The 18,355-nt window shown below is 38.5% G+C and overlaps 1 protein-coding gene across 1 annotated transcript in view; it reads left to right on the forward strand.

Annotated features, from left to right (window-relative positions):
- Window positions 1-9,026: 9,026 nt before the first annotated feature.
- LYPLAL1 (lysophospholipase like 1) overlaps window positions 9,027-18,355 on the forward strand; it is a 57,862-nt gene continuing 48,533 nt past the window's right edge. The window contains exon 1 of the mRNA XM_074309190.1: window positions 9,027-9,179. Within this exon, the coding sequence (XP_074165291.1) occupies window positions 9,077-9,179 (103 nt within the window). The 5' untranslated portion in view covers window positions 9,027-9,076. The remainder of the gene's footprint in view (window positions 9,180-18,355) is intronic.

Raw genomic sequence — 18,355 nt, forward strand, 5'->3', positions numbered from 1 at the left:
GATTCAATTACTGTATTAAAGGGCATGGTAGATTTGAGAATGTGTATATCAAAAAAAAGACACTATTTCCCTTCTATACTTTCCATTCTGGTATGTCTGTTTCTGAATAAAGCAACAAATTGGAGGAAGATATTATCCAACTGGCCTGAGTGAATTCCAGATGTTAACCATATGACTGACCATCCACTGACTAACAAAAAAAAAGGAGTTAGGGAGAGGAATTCTCAACATACACGACGTTTTTAATAACCATGCAAAAGTGACTCCTTATATCAACTCCACCTGCATGATGGAATGAACCTGCATAAATAAAAGTCTCTTTGGGGGGAGCAGGAGGGAGAGTACCAACTATGTAGTATCTGTGATCAAATTATTTCATTAAAAAAATAAAACTGCTGAATCAATGCAAGCTAACTACAAGCTAGTTTTTTTTTTCTCCCCAATAAGTGGGGCCTCTGTATTTAAAATTAGTTTTTAAAAAGCAAAATAAGGGAAATTCTTATATTCCATACTCAATTATAACAAGCTCCTTAGATGTTATACAAACCATACATAAAAACACTGTTATATTGTTTTCATCTGAAACTGAACATTAAAGACCTTTTCTTTTCAGAATATGGAAAAGAAACAACTTTCATACTTAAAGGTGGATATAACTTTCTTGGCTTTCTTGAAACAGGATTATCGCCTACAGTAAACACCATCAAGCTTCATGGGTGGCATTTCTCACTCAGGAGCAAGCCATGCATAAATATTTTCATTAGAATTTAAATTTCTAATCTTTATAAATAGAACGTTAGTAACATTTATCCTTTAAGCAATAGCTGGATGGCCACTTGTTGGTTATGTTGCCGAGAGATTCTTGCTTAGGAATGATTTGAATTAGATTGGATGGTCTCTGAATTTCTTTCCAGCTTTGAGATTTTTATGAGCCTATAACATAATTCTATATCAGAAAAAACTCCCTTCTTTGATGAGATTAACATTTTCAAAGTCTATGTCTCTACAGATATAAAAAAGTGAAGGTTTACAATTCAAGTTGAAAAAGCATTCTAAATATCTAAACTGAGGGTCCATATTGTTTAAGCTACCTAGGGTATATTGTTCTATCCTTATAAAAAAAAAAAAGAAAAAGAAAAAAGAAAAAGAAAATAAGAGAGGAAATTAAAATAACTTTAATGTGATATTTGTAAATAAGCTGTTGAGGCAAAAAAAGGATAAATCAAAAGATATTAATATCAATTATCATCCCTTCCTATAGAACTTTGACTAAAAATGATGTAGCAGATGTGTACAAGACCTGGATTCAAATCCTAGCTTTGTCCTTTATAATCTAAGTAGCCTTTAGCAAATTATTTATTCTATCTGGATCTTAATTTCCTTATCTGTAAAATTAAATGATTAGATTTTATGAAATCCAGAGTATCTTGCTGTTTTAAACCTGGATTCTTCTTGTAAGGAGGATAAAAGAACCTAGAGATTGTGTTAGTCAGGGATCTATTGTGCTTAATACATTTTATCAATATCTTGATTAAAGATATAAATAGCATATTCATCAAAATTTATAAATGTGCAAAGCTAAGAAGAATAACTAAAACATTGAATGGCAAAATCAAAATACAATTAATTTTAACAGGCTAGAGAATTGGAGTTTAATGAGATGAAATTCAATCAAGATAAATGTAAAGTCTTTGGGCAGAAATATCAGCTCAACAAGTATAAGCAAGGTGATTCAGTTGTTCTGAATAAAATACTGGATTGCAAGGACACATCTGCATCAAAATATGGCAGCCAAAAAAGCTTAATGGAGTCTCAAGTGAGGCTGAACTCTCAGTCTGTCAATAAATACTTGTTAAATACCTAAAACATGATAGCCAGTGTATTAACTACTAGAAATAGAAACACAAAATACAATTTCTGCTCTCAAGAAGTGTAAAGTCTAATGGAGAGGTGACATGAAAATTGCTATGTACATACAAGATAAATTGGAATTTATAGAGAGAAAACACTACCATTAAGAGTAATCAGGAAAAGCTTTTTCTAGGAGACACATTCTTAGGTCTGACTTGGAAAAAATTAAGGAAGCAGATGGCACAAAGGCAGCTAGGTGACACAGGGTATGGAATTCTGGGCTTGGAGCCTGGAAGAATTATCTTCCTGAGTTCAAATCTGGCCTTAGACACTTAATATTTATGTGACTCCTCGGCCTCAATTAAATCCAATTCACTTGGTAAGTCAAGACATCATCCTCCTAAAGTTATTGGTCCTTTACAAACAATAACAACAAGAAGCTGTGTGACTCAGTTTCCTCATCCGCAAAATAAGCTAGAGAAGGAAATGGCAAACCACTCCAGAATCTATGGCAAGGAAATCCCAAAAGGAGTAACAAAGAGTCAGACACAACTAAACACCACCATAATTTCCAGTTCTTTGCTGCCACAATTAAAGATGCTATAAATATTTTAGAACATATAAGTTATTTTCAATTTTCCTTATTATTTGGGAAACAAATTTTTTTTTATAGATTTCTCAGTTGAAAATATATAAAGAACTTTGTCAAATCTATAAGAATCAGTCATTTGTCAATTGATAAATGGTTAAATGATATGAACAGGCAGTTTTCTGATGAACAAATAAATAAAACAATTTATTGACATGAAAAAATGCTCTAGGTAATTAATGACTAGAGAAATGGAAATCAAAACAACCTTGAGATATCATTTGTCATTTGTAAATTTGGCTAAAAGTTTTGAATGGGAAAAGACAAATGTTGTAGGGATGTGGAAGAATTGGGACAGTAATTCATTTGTGGAACTGTGAACTAATCTAACCATTTTGGAGAGTAATCTGGAATTATTCCCAAAGAATTATTAAATTGCTTTTATACCCTTTGACTCAGCAATACCACTACTGTTTTCCAAGGTGACTAGGGGGAAAGAGATGTTACAAAAGTAAAACTGACAGGATTTGACAAGAGATTGGATATAGGGGAGTGAGAAAAAATAAGAAATCAAAGATGATACCTAGGATGCAAGTCTGGTTGACTAGAAGGATAATGGTCTCTTGATATAAGAAAGTAGCTCAGAAGAAGAAAAAGACTGAAGGAAAAAATGATGAGTTCAATTTAAAACATATGAGTTTATGATGACTACAAGGATAGCCAGTTAAAAATGTCCAATAGACAATTGTATATATGAGTCTAGAGGTAAGGAAAAAGTAAGTATACCTAAAAGTCGCCATACTGTTGCAGTTGTTGAGTTGGTTCACTTTTTTCTCACTTTTCCTGACCTCATTTAGAGTTTTCTTGGCCAAGATACTAGAAATACTGCTCATTTTGCAGATGACAAAACTGAGGCAAAAAAAAAAAAAAAAGGTTGTGATTTGCTTAGGATCACATAGCTACAAAATGAATGAGGCTGGATTTGAACTCAAGTATTCCTAGCCACTAAGCTACCTAGCTGGACCATATGAGCTGATGAGTTCACCAAGAGATATAGTATAGAGGGAAAAAAGTCTGAAGAGATAAAAGTGGGGCACCCACCTCTAATTGACATGTTTCAGGTAAAGATCTAGTAAAGGAGATTGTGGAGAGGTCAGACAACTAGAGAGATGATGAGGGCAATTCACAGTATCAAAGGATGAAGAGAGATTCAAAAGGATAAAGATTGAGAAAAGATCATTAGATCTAGAAATTAAAAGATTTTTTTTCTTTTCACTTTATAAATTTTTTTTTATAAAAGCAATCACAAAATTTACATTTGGTAAGATCAAGCTATTTGCTTATAACATTTATGAGAAAACTTTCTATACCCAAATATTACTGCCTTTTTGATCTATGGGATTAAAGAAAAAACAAATTACCACAAAAAAATTTTTTTTAATTTTTTTAACCTTTAAAAATTTTTGTTTAGACAGATTTTTGAATTGGTGGTTCATTTCCATCAGTCCTTTCCACTTTTGTACTTGCTTCATCTCTTAAAGATTTTTCAGAGTCACCACCTTCACCATGTACTTCCCTTGATTTTCCTGATTCAAATTTGGGCTTCTTGAGAATCTTGATTTTTTTGAACTGACAAGCTTTCAATACGGAATCTCACCATTCTACAGATTTGTCAGGCTAACTTCAATACCTGAGATGACCAAAGGTAATTGCTATTACTTCATTCTTTGTAACCAGTGTCTTGCCAATGCTGCCTATGTTCCACATAGCTGGTGTTTTGGCATTATACCAATCTTTCTCCAAAAATGGATCAATCACTTTCTTCTTAGCTCCTTTTTTTGCTGCCTTCACTGAGGTACTTATTCGTTTCCATTCTGAAAGTCAAAAGTAGTTAAGAAATCTTTAGTAACTTTAAAGTGACTAATTTCCATTTAATGTTGAAGTAGGAAGCCAAACTGTAGGTTGTTTAAAACATTGAAAGGAAGGGAAGGGGAAGCATCAATTAAACATGACCTTCTAAGAAGCTCATTCACAAAAGGGAGATGAGATATGGAACAATAGCTAGTGGTATAGACCTATCAAGTGAAGTTTTTGTGAGGATGGAGGAAACTTGGCCATGTTTGTAGGCTGTAGATTAGAAGAATCTGAAGATGAGTAAGAACTTGGGGATAAAGGGGTAGGGGGAATCTATTGGAGAAGAAAATAGTTTTCACTAACAGAGAGATAATAGTTTCACTGTACTACACTCTCATTGGACCTTATTTTCAATACTGTGATCTATTTTAGGGACCACTGTTCAAGGACATTGATAAGCTAGAGAGAAGTATAGCCAGAATAGAAAAAAGACCTTAAATCCATGCCATATAAAGATTGGTTGAAGGAAATAGACATATTTAGTTTGGAGAAAAGACAATTTGGTGGGATATCATCATGCTTGTGTTCAAGTATGTGAAGGGATGCCATGTGAGAGAGTAATTATACTTATTATGTTGGGCCCCAGATGGCAGAATTAGGAGTAGTAGATAGAAATCAAAGACCAGTGTTGGGGGAATCTTAACATTTAGAGTTATCCAAAAGGAAAGGCTGTCTAATGACATGGTGGGTTTCCCTTTTTGGAGCCATTAAGCAAAGAATTTGGTACATTATAACAGCTATTCCTTTGATGTAAGGATTGGGCCAGAGGATTGTGCTAGTACCTTTCAACTCTCAAAATTTGTGTGATTGAAAAGATATGGAAAAAAGAGAAAAATGATTTGGTAGTTAATGGTATTTTCATAAGTGCTGAAGCTATTAGAAGAACTTTTAAAGTTCAGTGAATATTTTGCAACAATGGAAAACAAATCAAAAATTAATTTTTAATCACCAAATATGCAAAGTTTCCCTACCTATCCAATGGAAAAGTGGAAATTTGATATTTAACTTTCCTAGGGACCACAGGTCAGGATAATCAAGAGTAAAAAAAGCCACACTTAGGAAATAAAGCACACATATGAGAATCATATTGCCCATACTACCAATGCTGTTTCATTCATTTAATAAAAAGTCATTTTCAAAGCACTAACATACTACTTTAAAAGGCTACGATTTCATGAGATTTTTTTTTTTCTAAAGCCTACCAGGTGTGCCCTGAAGCACTGCCAAGCACTTTATGGCACTACAAAATCCTAAACATGCCCTTCATTCTCTAGATCCCATCATAGCTTGGGAATAAAATAGTAGGTTTCTGTTTTCACTTGTTTTTCTTGATTTGCACCTAGACAACACCAATTAAGCACAAGAGGAGGCAAAAAATTAAACTCTTCACATGGTCCCAGTGAAAGTAAGCATATAACAGTAACAAAGAAGTTGAGATGCATCAGAATGTTTAAATAAAACCCTGCCAAGAAGATTTTCCACAAGATCACCAGGTTAAGGCTACAAAACTCCAAACAACTATGGCGAGACAATTAAACTTGAACACTGAGTGAAAAGTACTTTTTTTTTTTTTTTTTTTTTTTTTTGTCAATTGCTCACTTCCCAGATGGCATTTCTAAATACAGCATAGTAATTGCAAAACCTTCACTTTATACTACGAATAGATTAAGAAGATGAGAATACAGGCAACAAATAATCAAACATTCAAGTGGTCTGCAGCAGATTCCCCTTGAAAAGGCCACATCCATGAATTAAAACAGAATTGGGAAAATCCATTTCAGTTTTGAACACTCTGTTCTATAAATGTTCCTAAATCTGGAAAAGCTCAATTTCCAGCTGAAACTGAGAATTTACCACAATCCAGGGAGTTCTTGACACCGGTCCTCCTACTTCTTAGTTTGCTTGGACAGGTGCTCATTTGGTTATGATAGCAAATGGAGGAAGTGTTGAAGATGGAGTTGTCAGCTGGCAATTTCATATGAGGAACACAAAAAGTTCTGGGCAAAACTTCAAAAACTGGAAGTTGTGAGCCTTGTGAAAGGTAGTAGAAGAAGAAAGGAACTATATCAAGAGTACCACGCTTAAAGCTTGTAACATTTCTTGTGATTCTTTTAATAAAAATTGTTGGAGGTTATTTTCTAATCTTACCTTTGGCATGTAAAGTGTTTAGGTTTACCCTCGTTGACACTTATGTGAGATTTTTAGGAACATCCTGTACTTGAAAAATAATGGTGGTATTATGTACAAGGGGTCTATAATCAATCAATTAGTGATAATTTAAGACAGGGGTTCTCAAACTACGGCCCATGGGCCAGATGGGGCCCGCTGGGTTATGGCAAATGGGCTGAGGGCAGAGACAGTGAGAGTTTTTGTTTTTACTATAGTCGGGCCCTCCCACAGTCTGAGGGACAGTGAACTGGCCCCTATTTAAAAAGTTTGAGGACCACTGGATGTGAACCTTTAGAGTGAAATTTTCTCTAATTTTGTATCTCATGTTTCTTTTGAGCTACTCCAGGTCTTTTCTGATCTTAGATGAGCATGAGGAAAGGAAAACAAAGGTGGACAGCTAGGAAATAGGGTTCAAGGTAACAGTGGTCCTCAAACTTTTTAAATAGGGGGCCATGAGTCAATGTCTAGACATACCTGGAAAGTATACTGCCAAAGTAAGCAAACTTATCTACAAAATTCAAATTTTCTCCATTTGTTGTAACCAGTGGTTCTATATATGGACAGTATAATGCTGACTGGTAGAGAAGCTTTGTTTTATTTGGGTAAATTGTTAGGCCAAAATTAGTACAAGTAGCATCTTAGCTTCAAAGGCCAAATTAAGTGCATAATCAAAGAATAGAAAGTCACACACCAAGTCTCCCTCTAGCTTTTTCAACTTAAATAAGTTCTCAAAAGTAGGACCTAGCTGCACTGGAAATTATCTTTCATCCAAGAACTAATAGAGAAACATATTAATAGGACTGGACAGCTCAGAAGCACCATAGTGCATAGAGCTTCAGGCCTGGAGTCAGGAAGACTGACTTTGCTGATTTCAAATCTGAACTCAAGCCCTTAGTTGTGTGACCATGGACCAGTCACTTAACCATGTTTACTTCAGTTCCTCATCTGTAAAATAAGTAGGAGAAGGAAATGGAAAACTACTCCAGTATTTCTGATAAGAAAATCCCAAATAGATCCCAAACTAAAAAAAAACAAACAAATACAACTGTTTCCTAAGATTTTTGACCATGCCGTATATTTATTTCACCATGTGCATATTGAATCTTTTGTGTTATCCTGTCCCCAGACCTTCTTCCCCCCATATAAGGGAATAATCTTTGGCAGGAAGTGGTTTTTATTTGTTTGTCTATTTTCTATGTCCAGAACTGGGCCTAGTGCAAAGCATTGTGCTACCTGATATCTAGTCAACAACAATATTGATACTGAATGAGATGAGGTCAGTGCTTTCAAGGTAATTGTGAAAATCCAGTAAGGCTTCATCTACTTCAGCGTTTGAGTAGGCCTGAAGGACTTCCTGCTATCTTCCCATGACATCATTTCCTCCCTCTTTCAGTCAAATACGGACAACTATGTACTCATTGGTCAAGTTGAATTTCGTAATGTTTAGAATGTAAGACTCTCAGCCAATGAGGATGAGGCTCAGTGGTGGGAGGGGATATTTGCATTAGGGATTAAAAGTGCTCATCCTGCCCACAGGAGGCGCTTTCTCCCCTTTAAGGGGTGGGATGGCCCTTCTAGTGAGAAAGTACTTTGCTTTATTCTAGAAATCTCTCCAGCATTTTTTTTATTAAATGGTGACCCCTCACCTTTCTGTACTATACAATATTCATTAATAAATGTATCATATTGACACACTCAATGGTCTCATGGACAGTAATCTCCAAATCTGTAATGTATTTTTCTCTCCCCACATTTTCACAAAACAAAACATCTTCATATTTTTAATGAAGTATAAAACATTCTAACAAAAACATCATATACACTATTTGAAGGGAGAGCAGTTGCTTTTATTTTAAATTTCTGCCGTTTCTATGTTTCTGGCTTGCATGATTCCAAAGCTTCTATGAGCACTACCGGGTCCCGCTATTGTAGGAAGATTATTTGAAGATAGCTGTTGGATCTAGTCTTCCCGTTCTAATCCTGTTAGATTGTGAGCGCCGCGAGGGACAGTCTGGGCCTTTCTCTGTATCCCGGGGCTTAGCACAGAACAGGAGCTTAAGAAATAATTCTTGACCCTATGAGGATTTGAAAATATCTATTCCAAGTTTAGATCCGGGTCCCGTCAGAACCAATCCTCCAGTTCACAGATAAAGAGAGAGGGCCTGGGCTAGTCTAAGTGAATTCCCTGGGGAAATGCAAACTGGCAGGTACTTGGCTGGGCCTTTCCTCCAGGTCTCCAGATCCACCCCTCCCCCACTACACCTAATACTGGGTTGCATTTCTAACACAAGCACCGGTATTTCCTACTAGTGTGACCTCTCAGAGCTCCCTCTACTCATCTACACAAAGGAGGAGCTTGACCTTGAAAACTCCCAAAATACAGGAGATAAGCTTAAACCCTCCTGGGCTCGCTCAGAACTGCGGGCGCGTGCTCTGACTTCCTCGTACGCGCTCCCGACGTCGACAACACGGCCTGCTCCTGTGCGTGCGTGCGTGCGCGAGACGGACGTAGACAAACGCGAAGTGGAGAAAGAAGGGAGAGGAAGAGATTGGATGATTATGGCGGCGGTGGCTGGGACGTCGGCGCGGCTGCGGCAATATGTGGTGGCCCCGGCGGGGCAACACAGCGCCTCTCTGATCATGCTTCACGGTTCAGGTGGATTACGGATTTGTGCGTCGGGTTTTTTTTTGCGACGTGGGTGGAGGGGTCGTCTCCTGTATCCTCCCCCCTCCAAGCCTGAAAAGCGCGGGGCCTGCGGGCCGAGCTTCGGCTGGAGAGGCGCGTGCGCGTCACGGTCTGGGCCCCATTACGCGAGGCTCCGCGCCCTCCCCCCCAAACCCCCCATGGTCCGCCACCACATTGCCCTTCCCCAACCTTCGCAGTCTTCACCCTTGGCAACCCCACCAAATTCCCGGCAACCCCTCCCCTCATTTTAAAGATTAGGAAACTGGTACTAGTGCTTTGCCTGAGGTCGCGAAAGTTTCTCTCCAGCATCTCTTGACTCTCCTGGGAAACAGTCTATTGCCAGTAGAGTCTTGGCGATGAAATTTAGGGAGACCAAGTTTCGAGTCCAGCCGTTGACTAGTGCAAATCCTTTAAAATAATCAAAACTGGCATTTATGTGCCATTTTACATTGAGGGATTTGAGATTAAATGATTGCCTAGCTAGGCTTTTCAAATGGGTGAATATCTGGGTCTGGATTCGAACTCTTCTCTTTTGCAGCTCCGGTGCTCCATCTCTGTGACAGCTTGGTGTTTCTTTTGAAAATTTAAGTTGCAGAAGATTTTCCCTTTGGTTTCATACTATACAAAGTTTCCTCACCTTGTTTTCTCCTCTAATTTAAGAGCTTGTCACCTCGTCTTTAGAGGACAGGGATAGTCCTCTGCCTCTTTATATCTCGTGTTCATACAGTCCCTGTACACAGTAGGCGATTAATAAATGTGATTATTGATTGATTAATGCTGTCTTCCATCAACAGCTTTCACTTACAGTTTCCACCTTATTTTGAAACGGATGGCATTGCTACCTTTAAAACATTTTCATTTGCTTTTCAAGTTAACTACAAGGATTATTTGGATTTTTCAGTGTTTTGGAGAAGCAGTATTGTACAATGGAAAGGACAAATGAATTGGGGATGAAGAGAAGTTTTTTACACCTTGTCATTTGCATGTGGTCTGAGGTCAAGTCTCATGCTCTAATGCCTCATTTTCCAAATATAAAGTAAAAGGTTGAACTCTAAATGACTATCTTTAAAACCTAAAAATTTCTTGTGAGCAGAGTGCTTTGTAAATCATGAAACACAGAAATATAGAAATGAGTTATTATGTGTTTTGGAGGTTTGCACAAAATATAAAATAGAAAGTCACATTTGAAAAGGACATTTAAAATCATCTAGTCCATCATTTTAGATCTGAAAAAACTGAGGCCCAGTAGTTTAATTGATGTATCCTAGATCTGGAACCTGTCTTTTTTTTTTTTTTTTTTTTTAATAGTTTTTATTTACCAGATATACGCATGGGTAATTTTAGAACATTGACGATTGCCACACCTTTTGTTCTAATTTTTCCCCTCATCCTCCCCATGGCAGGTTGACCAATACATGTTCAATATGTTAAAGTATATATTAAATACAATATATGTATACATGTCCAAACAGTTGTTTTGCTGAACAAAAAGAATCGGACTTTGAAATAGTGTACAATTAGCCTGTGAAGGAAATCCAAAATGCAGATGGACAAAAATAGAGGTATTGGGAATTCTATGTTGCAAAGGTCTGGTCTAGCTCCTCTTGTCAGGATAAGTAAAAGTCCTTGCCCCACGTGTGGACGCCAAGTGTAACGAGCTGTCGTCTCCAGAAGCTGCTGGATCGCTCTCTGGGAAGAGATCTGCTGTGTCTTCTCAAATCTCTCCGACAGATTCTTCTTCCTGTAATGAACCGTTGTCTCCAGGCAGTTGCTGTTAACTCTTGTCCAAAGAAGTGACTTCCCTTCCTGTAGAGAGCCCCGTCAAGCCTGATGCAATTCAGAGTCCTCCTTCTTTCTCTGAGAGTCCTCTCTTTTATTCTCCCAGAGAATGGGCGTGGGATAATGCAAGGGCTTCTGGGAAGAACCACCCCAGCCAATGAGCTTGCCCCCTCTTATCAAGTCAACCTGAGTTCTCACCTTGTAATTGTCCAGAAAACCTGAATTCTCACCTTGTCACCCTCCAGACAACCTGAGTTCTCACTTAGTAATCCTAACATCTCCCCCTTTCTTTTGATTTAGAACATAGGACAGTCATGACCTTGAAACATAAATCCATCAATATGGGAAGTATTACAGATAATTACATAAATGACCTTGAAACATAAATCCATCAATATGGGAAGTATTACAGATAATTACATGAATTACATAAGCACATAGTAACATAGTAACATAACACATGCTAGAAGTATATAACATAATCATAAATTGAGAATTTATAAATGTCCATAAGTCCATTGTCCATTAGTCTCATCTTGTGTGAGGAAGTCCAATGGCTCTTTCAGTGTCAGATGTTTCTTAGATCTTCTCCTTTATTTTGAGATCTTTCTCTTTTTCTGTCTCTCTCTGATGGACAAGGCGAATATGACTCGTTGGCACCCATCTGATTCCTTCTCCTGCTGAAGAAATACAAGCAAACCCTCTCCCCCAGGCAGTTAACCTATCTGGTCCCTTCCATTCACCACTTTCTGGATCTCTCCACATCACCTGGCGATTATCTAAGGACAGTGGAGATGCTCTCACTGGACACTGCCCTTCTGGTGGGTTATAAAACCTGTCTGCTGGAGCCAGTGCATCTTTGTCAAAAATTAGAAAATTAATGGTATAGAGAACTAAATTTAGAAGTTCCCTAGGGCTACCTGTGGCTCCCCCTTTCTTTTGTTTTTGGAGGAGTGTCTTAATATCTCTGTTTCTTCTCTCTACTATTGCCTGCCCTTGAGGATTAAAGGGTATGCCCGTGGTATGTAAAATCTTATACTGTGCACAAAAGTGTGTAAAATGTTTGGATGTATATGCAGGTCCATTGTCTGTTTTTATTGCTTGTGGCACACCCATAATTGCAAAAGCCTGTATAAGGAATTCAGTGACCACTCGGGCTGTCTCTTTTGCTGCTGGCATTGCAAATGTGAATCCTGAAAAGGTGTCTACCACGACATGAATAAAAGATAGACGACCAAAAGATTTATAATGGGTCACATCCATTTGCCAGATTTCATTGGGTCTCAAACCACGAGGATTCTTCCCTGGAGGGAGTGTAGGAGCGTGGAAAGGAAGACAAGCTGTACAGCTTTTTACTATGCTCCTAGCTTCCTCTCTTGTGATTCCAAATTGTAAACGTAAAGCTCGAGCAGCCTGATGATATTTAGAATGAGATTCTTGTGCTTCCTGAAATAAAGGACTACTGGCTAACATGGTTAGAAGGCTATCTGCCTTTGAATTTCCATCAAAAATGGGACCTGGAAGTCCACTATGTGAGTGGACATGCAAGATATAAATCTTGCCTGGATGTTTTCTCACTTGCTCTTGAAGTTCCTTAAAGAGCTGATAAATATTGGAGGCTGCAAATTTTATTTGGGCTGTGGCAATTCTTTGTACTACACCTACTGAATAGGCTGAATCAGTAATTATATTTACGTCTCCTGGGTAATAAGTGAGAGCTAGCATGATAGCAAATAATTCATTCTGTTGAGTAGATTGAAAAGGAGTCCTGATTACTCTCTTTATGGTTAAATCATGAGAGTATATGGCACAAATATTTTCTTTGGAGGCATCTGTAAAGATTGTTGGTCCTTTAAGAGGAACCTTAGAAACCTTTTCTTCAAAAATCCATCGCCAATTATGTAGTAGCCGGGTAATCTTTAATGGAGATCCATGTGCAAAATTTGGAGCGGTGGCCAATAAAATTTGCCATTCTGGGATGGTCTCACAGCATACATTAATTTGTGCGTTAGTATAGAATGTGTATATTTTTTCAGGACTTATTCCAGATAATTGTGTTACTCTCTTAATAGCCTTTAATAAAATCCTAGCCACAAGCACTGGGTAAGGTGTAAGGCTTTGTTCTGGTTGTGCTGGGAGGTTCACCCACTCAATCACTCTGTCTCCTTGATGAAGGACTGCTGTGGGTGCCTCTTTTGTAGCAAAAACTGATATTTCCAAGGGTTTTTGAGTGACTCTTTCAACCACATTGGATAAAGCCAGTTCAACTTCTCTCAAAGCCTTTTGTGCTTCTTTTGTAAGCTGGCGTGGTGAATTTAAAGCACTGTCTCCCCTTAAAATATCATATAGAGGTTGTAGTTGATTGGTAGTTAAGCCTAACACTGGACGCATCCATTGGATATCTCCTATTAATTTTTGAAAGTCATTTAAGGTGTTCAACTTCTCTGTTCTTAAAGAAAGCTTTTGTACTGTGAGTGTCTTAGGATATACTTCATATCCTAAATATTGAAAAGGAGCATGTCTTTGAATTTTTTCTGTAGCTATATGCAGTTTGTAGTACTTTAATGTTTCCATGGTCCTTTGTAGACATGCCTCTAACATTTGTTCCTCAGGTGCACATCCCAAAATATCATCCATATAATGTAACAATATTACTTTTGGAAAGGCTTTTCTTACTGGAGCAAGAGCAGCTGCAACATACATTTGGCACATAGTAGGGCTGTTTTTCATTCCCTGTGGCAAAACTGTCCATTCATATCTTTTATAAGGCTCAGCCAAATTAACACTAGGCACTGAAAAAGCAAATCTTTTCATATCCTCCTTATCTAGAGGAATAGAATAGAAACAATCCTTAATGTCTATAACCCATAGAGGCCATTCTCTTGGCAACTGAGTAGGAGATGGAAGTCCAGGCTGAAGAGTTCCCATAGTTTCCATCTGTTCATTTACTCTTCTTAGATCAGTTATCATCCTCCATTTTCCAGATTTCTTTTTCACCACAAATACTGGGGAATTCCAAGGACTTAGAGAAGGCCGCAAGTGTCCTTGGTCAAGTTGTTCTTGCACTATGTCTAATAAGGCCTGAATTTTATCACTTCTTAAGGGCCACTGTTCTACCCACACTGGTGAATCAGTCTTCCACTGAATAGGAACTGGTGAAAGTGCAGGTAGGCCTTCAACAGCAGCCCTGCCTAAAAAGCCGAAGTGCTTATTTGTAATCCTATCTGCTGTAAAATGTCTCTTCCCCACAGATTGATGGGGATTTTTTCAACCACAAAAGGAGTAAAAGCTCCTGTTTCTCCTTCAAATACCCATCTCAAAGGTCTAGCACTAACTTCTGCTGCTATTGATCCTCCCACCCCAGACATATAGGTGTCTGCTTTAATCTTTGGCCAGTGAACGGGCCAATTGGCACCTCTAATAACTGTACGATCTGCACCCGTGTCTACCAATCCTTCAAATGGTATTCCGTTTATATAAATAGTAAGCATAGGTCGGTCAGCTGTCACAGCTGCTGTCCAATATATTCCTGGATTTTGTTCATTGGAGTCAAAATCTAGGCGACTATCACTAGGTTGCTTATTAGGGGTCCGTAACAATAAGCCTGATGCTACTACTTCTCCTGGTTGATAAATCACACGTTGTCTGCCTGTGTTAGTGACTGGGATATTAGATACACGTTCTCCAGTCTCCCACATCAGTGTATGGATGGACACTGTTTTGTAGGCACTCTCAGAAGGTGAAATGGTCAAGCCTACTGTGCCTGGAGGCAAAGGATCCATAGGCTCAACAGGAACAGATTTCACTTCTCCAGGGAGTATCTCGGTAGTCTCTACTGCACACAACTCTATTTTTCCTAATTTCAATCCCTTTCTTCCATCTGATTGCCTTTTGGCTGATTGATCATGTCTTAAAATTCTCTGGATGTAACCTCGGCTGCCATCATGCCCCACTTGGGGGGCTGAAGCTGGGCCCCACCTGTCATTTCCCTGGGTCAATCTACATTCGGAGGCCCAGTGGAGGCCCTTGTGACATTTTGGACATGGAGTTTTAGGTCTTCTCTCACCCTGTCTTCTCACTGTATCTCCATATCTACACTGAGCTCTTAGATGCCCAATTTTTCCACATTGAAAACATCGCCGAGTTTCTCTAGAAGTCCCTTGCCAGGAGGGACCCTGCCTTTCCACATTCATCATTGTCCGGGTGTAAAAAGCATTTGTTCCCACTGTAGCACAGCGTCTTATGATCTCCTCTAAAGGAGCATCTTTGTCTAATCCCCATATAATTCTTTTGCAAATCTCATTGGCATTTTCCTTAGCCAGATGTCTGGTCATTATTTCTGTAGCTGAATTTTCTCCAATAGTTCTTTTGACAGCAGTTTGCAAACGTCCCACAAAATCTGCAAAAGGTTCATTGGGACCTTGCTGTATTTTAGTGAAAGCCTCTCCACGATCTTTCTGTCCAGGAAGGACACCCCAAGCTTTTATTGCAGCCTTAGCAATTTGCTCATATATTGTCATGGTATAATTAATCTGTTCCGAATTCTCTCCATACTGACCTTCACCAGCTAAGTGCTCAAAAGTGAATTGTGTGTTAACTCCTATTTCCAAATTGCATCTGACTTGAATTTTACATAATTCATGAAATTCCGCAAGCCATAATAAATTTTCTCCAGGTTCCAGACATGTCCTTGCTATGGATTTCCAATCATTCGGGGTTAGGACTTCATAAGACAAACCATCTAGTAACATTTTGACATAAGCTGATGTAGCCCCATAAAGGGTACAACCTTTTTTCAAATCCTTAATTGTATTCAAATCTAAAGGTGCATATCTTCTCCTTTTTTTACCTACAGAGTCAGTATTTTCAATCACAGGATATGCATGTATAAAATCACTTATATCCTGTCCTTCTCTCTTAGCTTTAACCAATGCTTTTTCTAATCTTGTCATAGGCTTAGGCTTCTTCACAGGCAATTCTGTTTGTGTTTCTGCCTCTTCCCCTCTTTCTTCCTCCATCTCTGAAGGTGGGGTTGATGTGGGCCTGTCAATAATCTGTTCTCTAGGCAGGGTTGAAGCTTCTTCAAGAGAATCATACCATAATTCCTCATTTAAATCCTCTTGCTCTAGGGAAAGATCTTGATCTTTCCTTTTTTCCTCACACTTCCTCCTCTGTTCATTTTTAGAACTTTTCCTTCTCCTACAACTTGCTTGATAGTTTAAGGCTAATTGAACTATGTTGTAGATATAAAATACTTCTGCAGAAATTGAACGAGGCCCATTTTTTGCTTGAAATTCTTTCATTTCATATCCCACTAGCTTCCATTTATCTACATCTATCTTTTCTTCCTCTAAGAACCAAGGGGATGTGCGTCTTAATGCAGCCAAGAGTTTAGCAATCTGTACCCAGGTTACAAGTAAACTCTGCTCCTCAATTATCTTGATTATACTCTCTATAGTACCACTCCTGAATGGAGCTGAGGTTGCGTCTGGGGCTGAGGTTGAGTCGGCTGAGGTCCAGGGATTGAATATAGCTAACATCTGCCCCATTTCAGCTATAAGAGATTCCTGGTTTAGCCCTTAACAAGTTAAGTTCCTTATTTATCTATTAGCACGCTCACTTAATCTTTAACAAAGTTTCCTCGTTACTCACGGTTCTGGGTCAGAGAGACTGAGATCTAGATTGGAAGCTTTTCCACTGGAATCAGGACTGTGTCTGTCCCTGTTCGGGCGCCAAATTGCAAAGGTCTGGTCTAGCTCCTCTTGTCAGGATAAGTAAAAGTCCTTGCCCCACGTGTGGACGCCAAGTGTAACGAGCTGTCGTCTCCAGAAGCTGCTGGATCGCTCTCTGGGAAGAGATCTGCTGTGTCTTCTCAAATCTCTCCGACAGATTCTTCTTCCTGTAATGAACCGTTGTCTCCAGGCAGTTGCTGTTAACTCTTGTCCAAAGAAGTGACTTCCCTTCCTGTAGAGAGCCCCGTCAAGCCTGATGCAATTCAGAGTCCTCCTTCTTTCTCTGAGAGTCCTCTCTTTTATTCTCCCAGAGAATGGGCGTGGGATAATGCAAGGGCTTCTGGGAAGAACCACCCCAGCCAATGAGCTTGCCCCCTCTTATCAAGTCAACCTGAGTTCTCACCTTGTAATTGTCCAGAAAACCTGAATTCTCACCTTGTCACCCTCCAGACAACCTGAGTTCTCACTTAGTAATCCTAACACTATGTAGTGGTTCATAGTCGTCTCCCAGAGTTCTTTCACTGGGTATAGCTGGTTCAGTTCATTACTGCTCAACTGGAACTGATTTGGTTCATCTCATTGTTGAAAATGGCCACGTCCATCAGAATTGATCATCATATAGTATTGTTATTGAAGTATATAATGATCTCCTGGTCCTGCTCATTTCACTCAGCATCAGTTCATGTAAGTCTCTCCAGGCCTTTCTGAAATCCTCCTGCTGTGCATTTCTTACAGAACAATAATATTCCATAACATCCATATACCACAATTATACCACATACCAGCCAGTCTCCAGTTGATGGGCATCCACTCAGTTTCCAGTTTCTGGCCACCACAAAGAGGGCTGCCACAAACATTCTTGCACATACAGGTCCCTTGGAACTCAAGTCTTAAAAGATTTCCCAAATTCAGGATACTTTTTGGTCTAGATGGGGAAAAATCTATATGTAAAAACTTATTATTGCAGTTATCAAAGTCTTACAGTTGAAGATGACAATAAATGGTTATTTTATAATGTATTAATCATCATACAAAAGATGACATAGTGGGTTGAGTACTGGAACTAAAGTTGTAAGGCATAGATACAATTCCTGTTTCTGATTCTTATTGGTCCTGTTTCCAAATATTCTAGAGTTGACAAAAGACATTCTCCTTGCTGGTGAAATAAATATCAGATTCTTCTGGTACATATACATGATTATTAAATGAATGGATTATAATTGCCTTAGGTAAGAGTTGACTTTGTTGAAGTAAGGAATTTTTTCAAAAAAACTGGGATTTATTCTAATAAACTAATTTATTTAGTTTATAAACCCTAAATTTAATCTAGCCTAATCATTTAGTCTAATTAATCATTTAATCTAACCTTCTTTGTTTTACAGACCAGGAAAGGAAGGCCATAAAATTGGAGGGACTCTGAATCCAGTCTCATTTGTGTACATGTCATTTCACATTGCTTCCTGTAGAAAACATCAGATTTTGCCTTGAACTATGGTTTAGAGGATTTGAGACATTATCCTGTAGGCAGCATTATCCTTTGAAAATTTTTCAGTGGAGAAGTTATAAGGCATATTGGAAAATTAGTTTTTATGGCACATGTGGGATGAATTAGGGCTTTGGGAAAGGTAATAGGGA

The sequence above is a fragment of the Sminthopsis crassicaudata genome, chromosome 4 (genome assembly GCF_048593235.1).
Source record: "Sminthopsis crassicaudata isolate SCR6 chromosome 4, ASM4859323v1, whole genome shotgun sequence".
Lineage (NCBI taxonomy): Eukaryota > Metazoa > Chordata > Mammalia > Dasyuromorphia > Dasyuridae > Sminthopsis > Sminthopsis crassicaudata.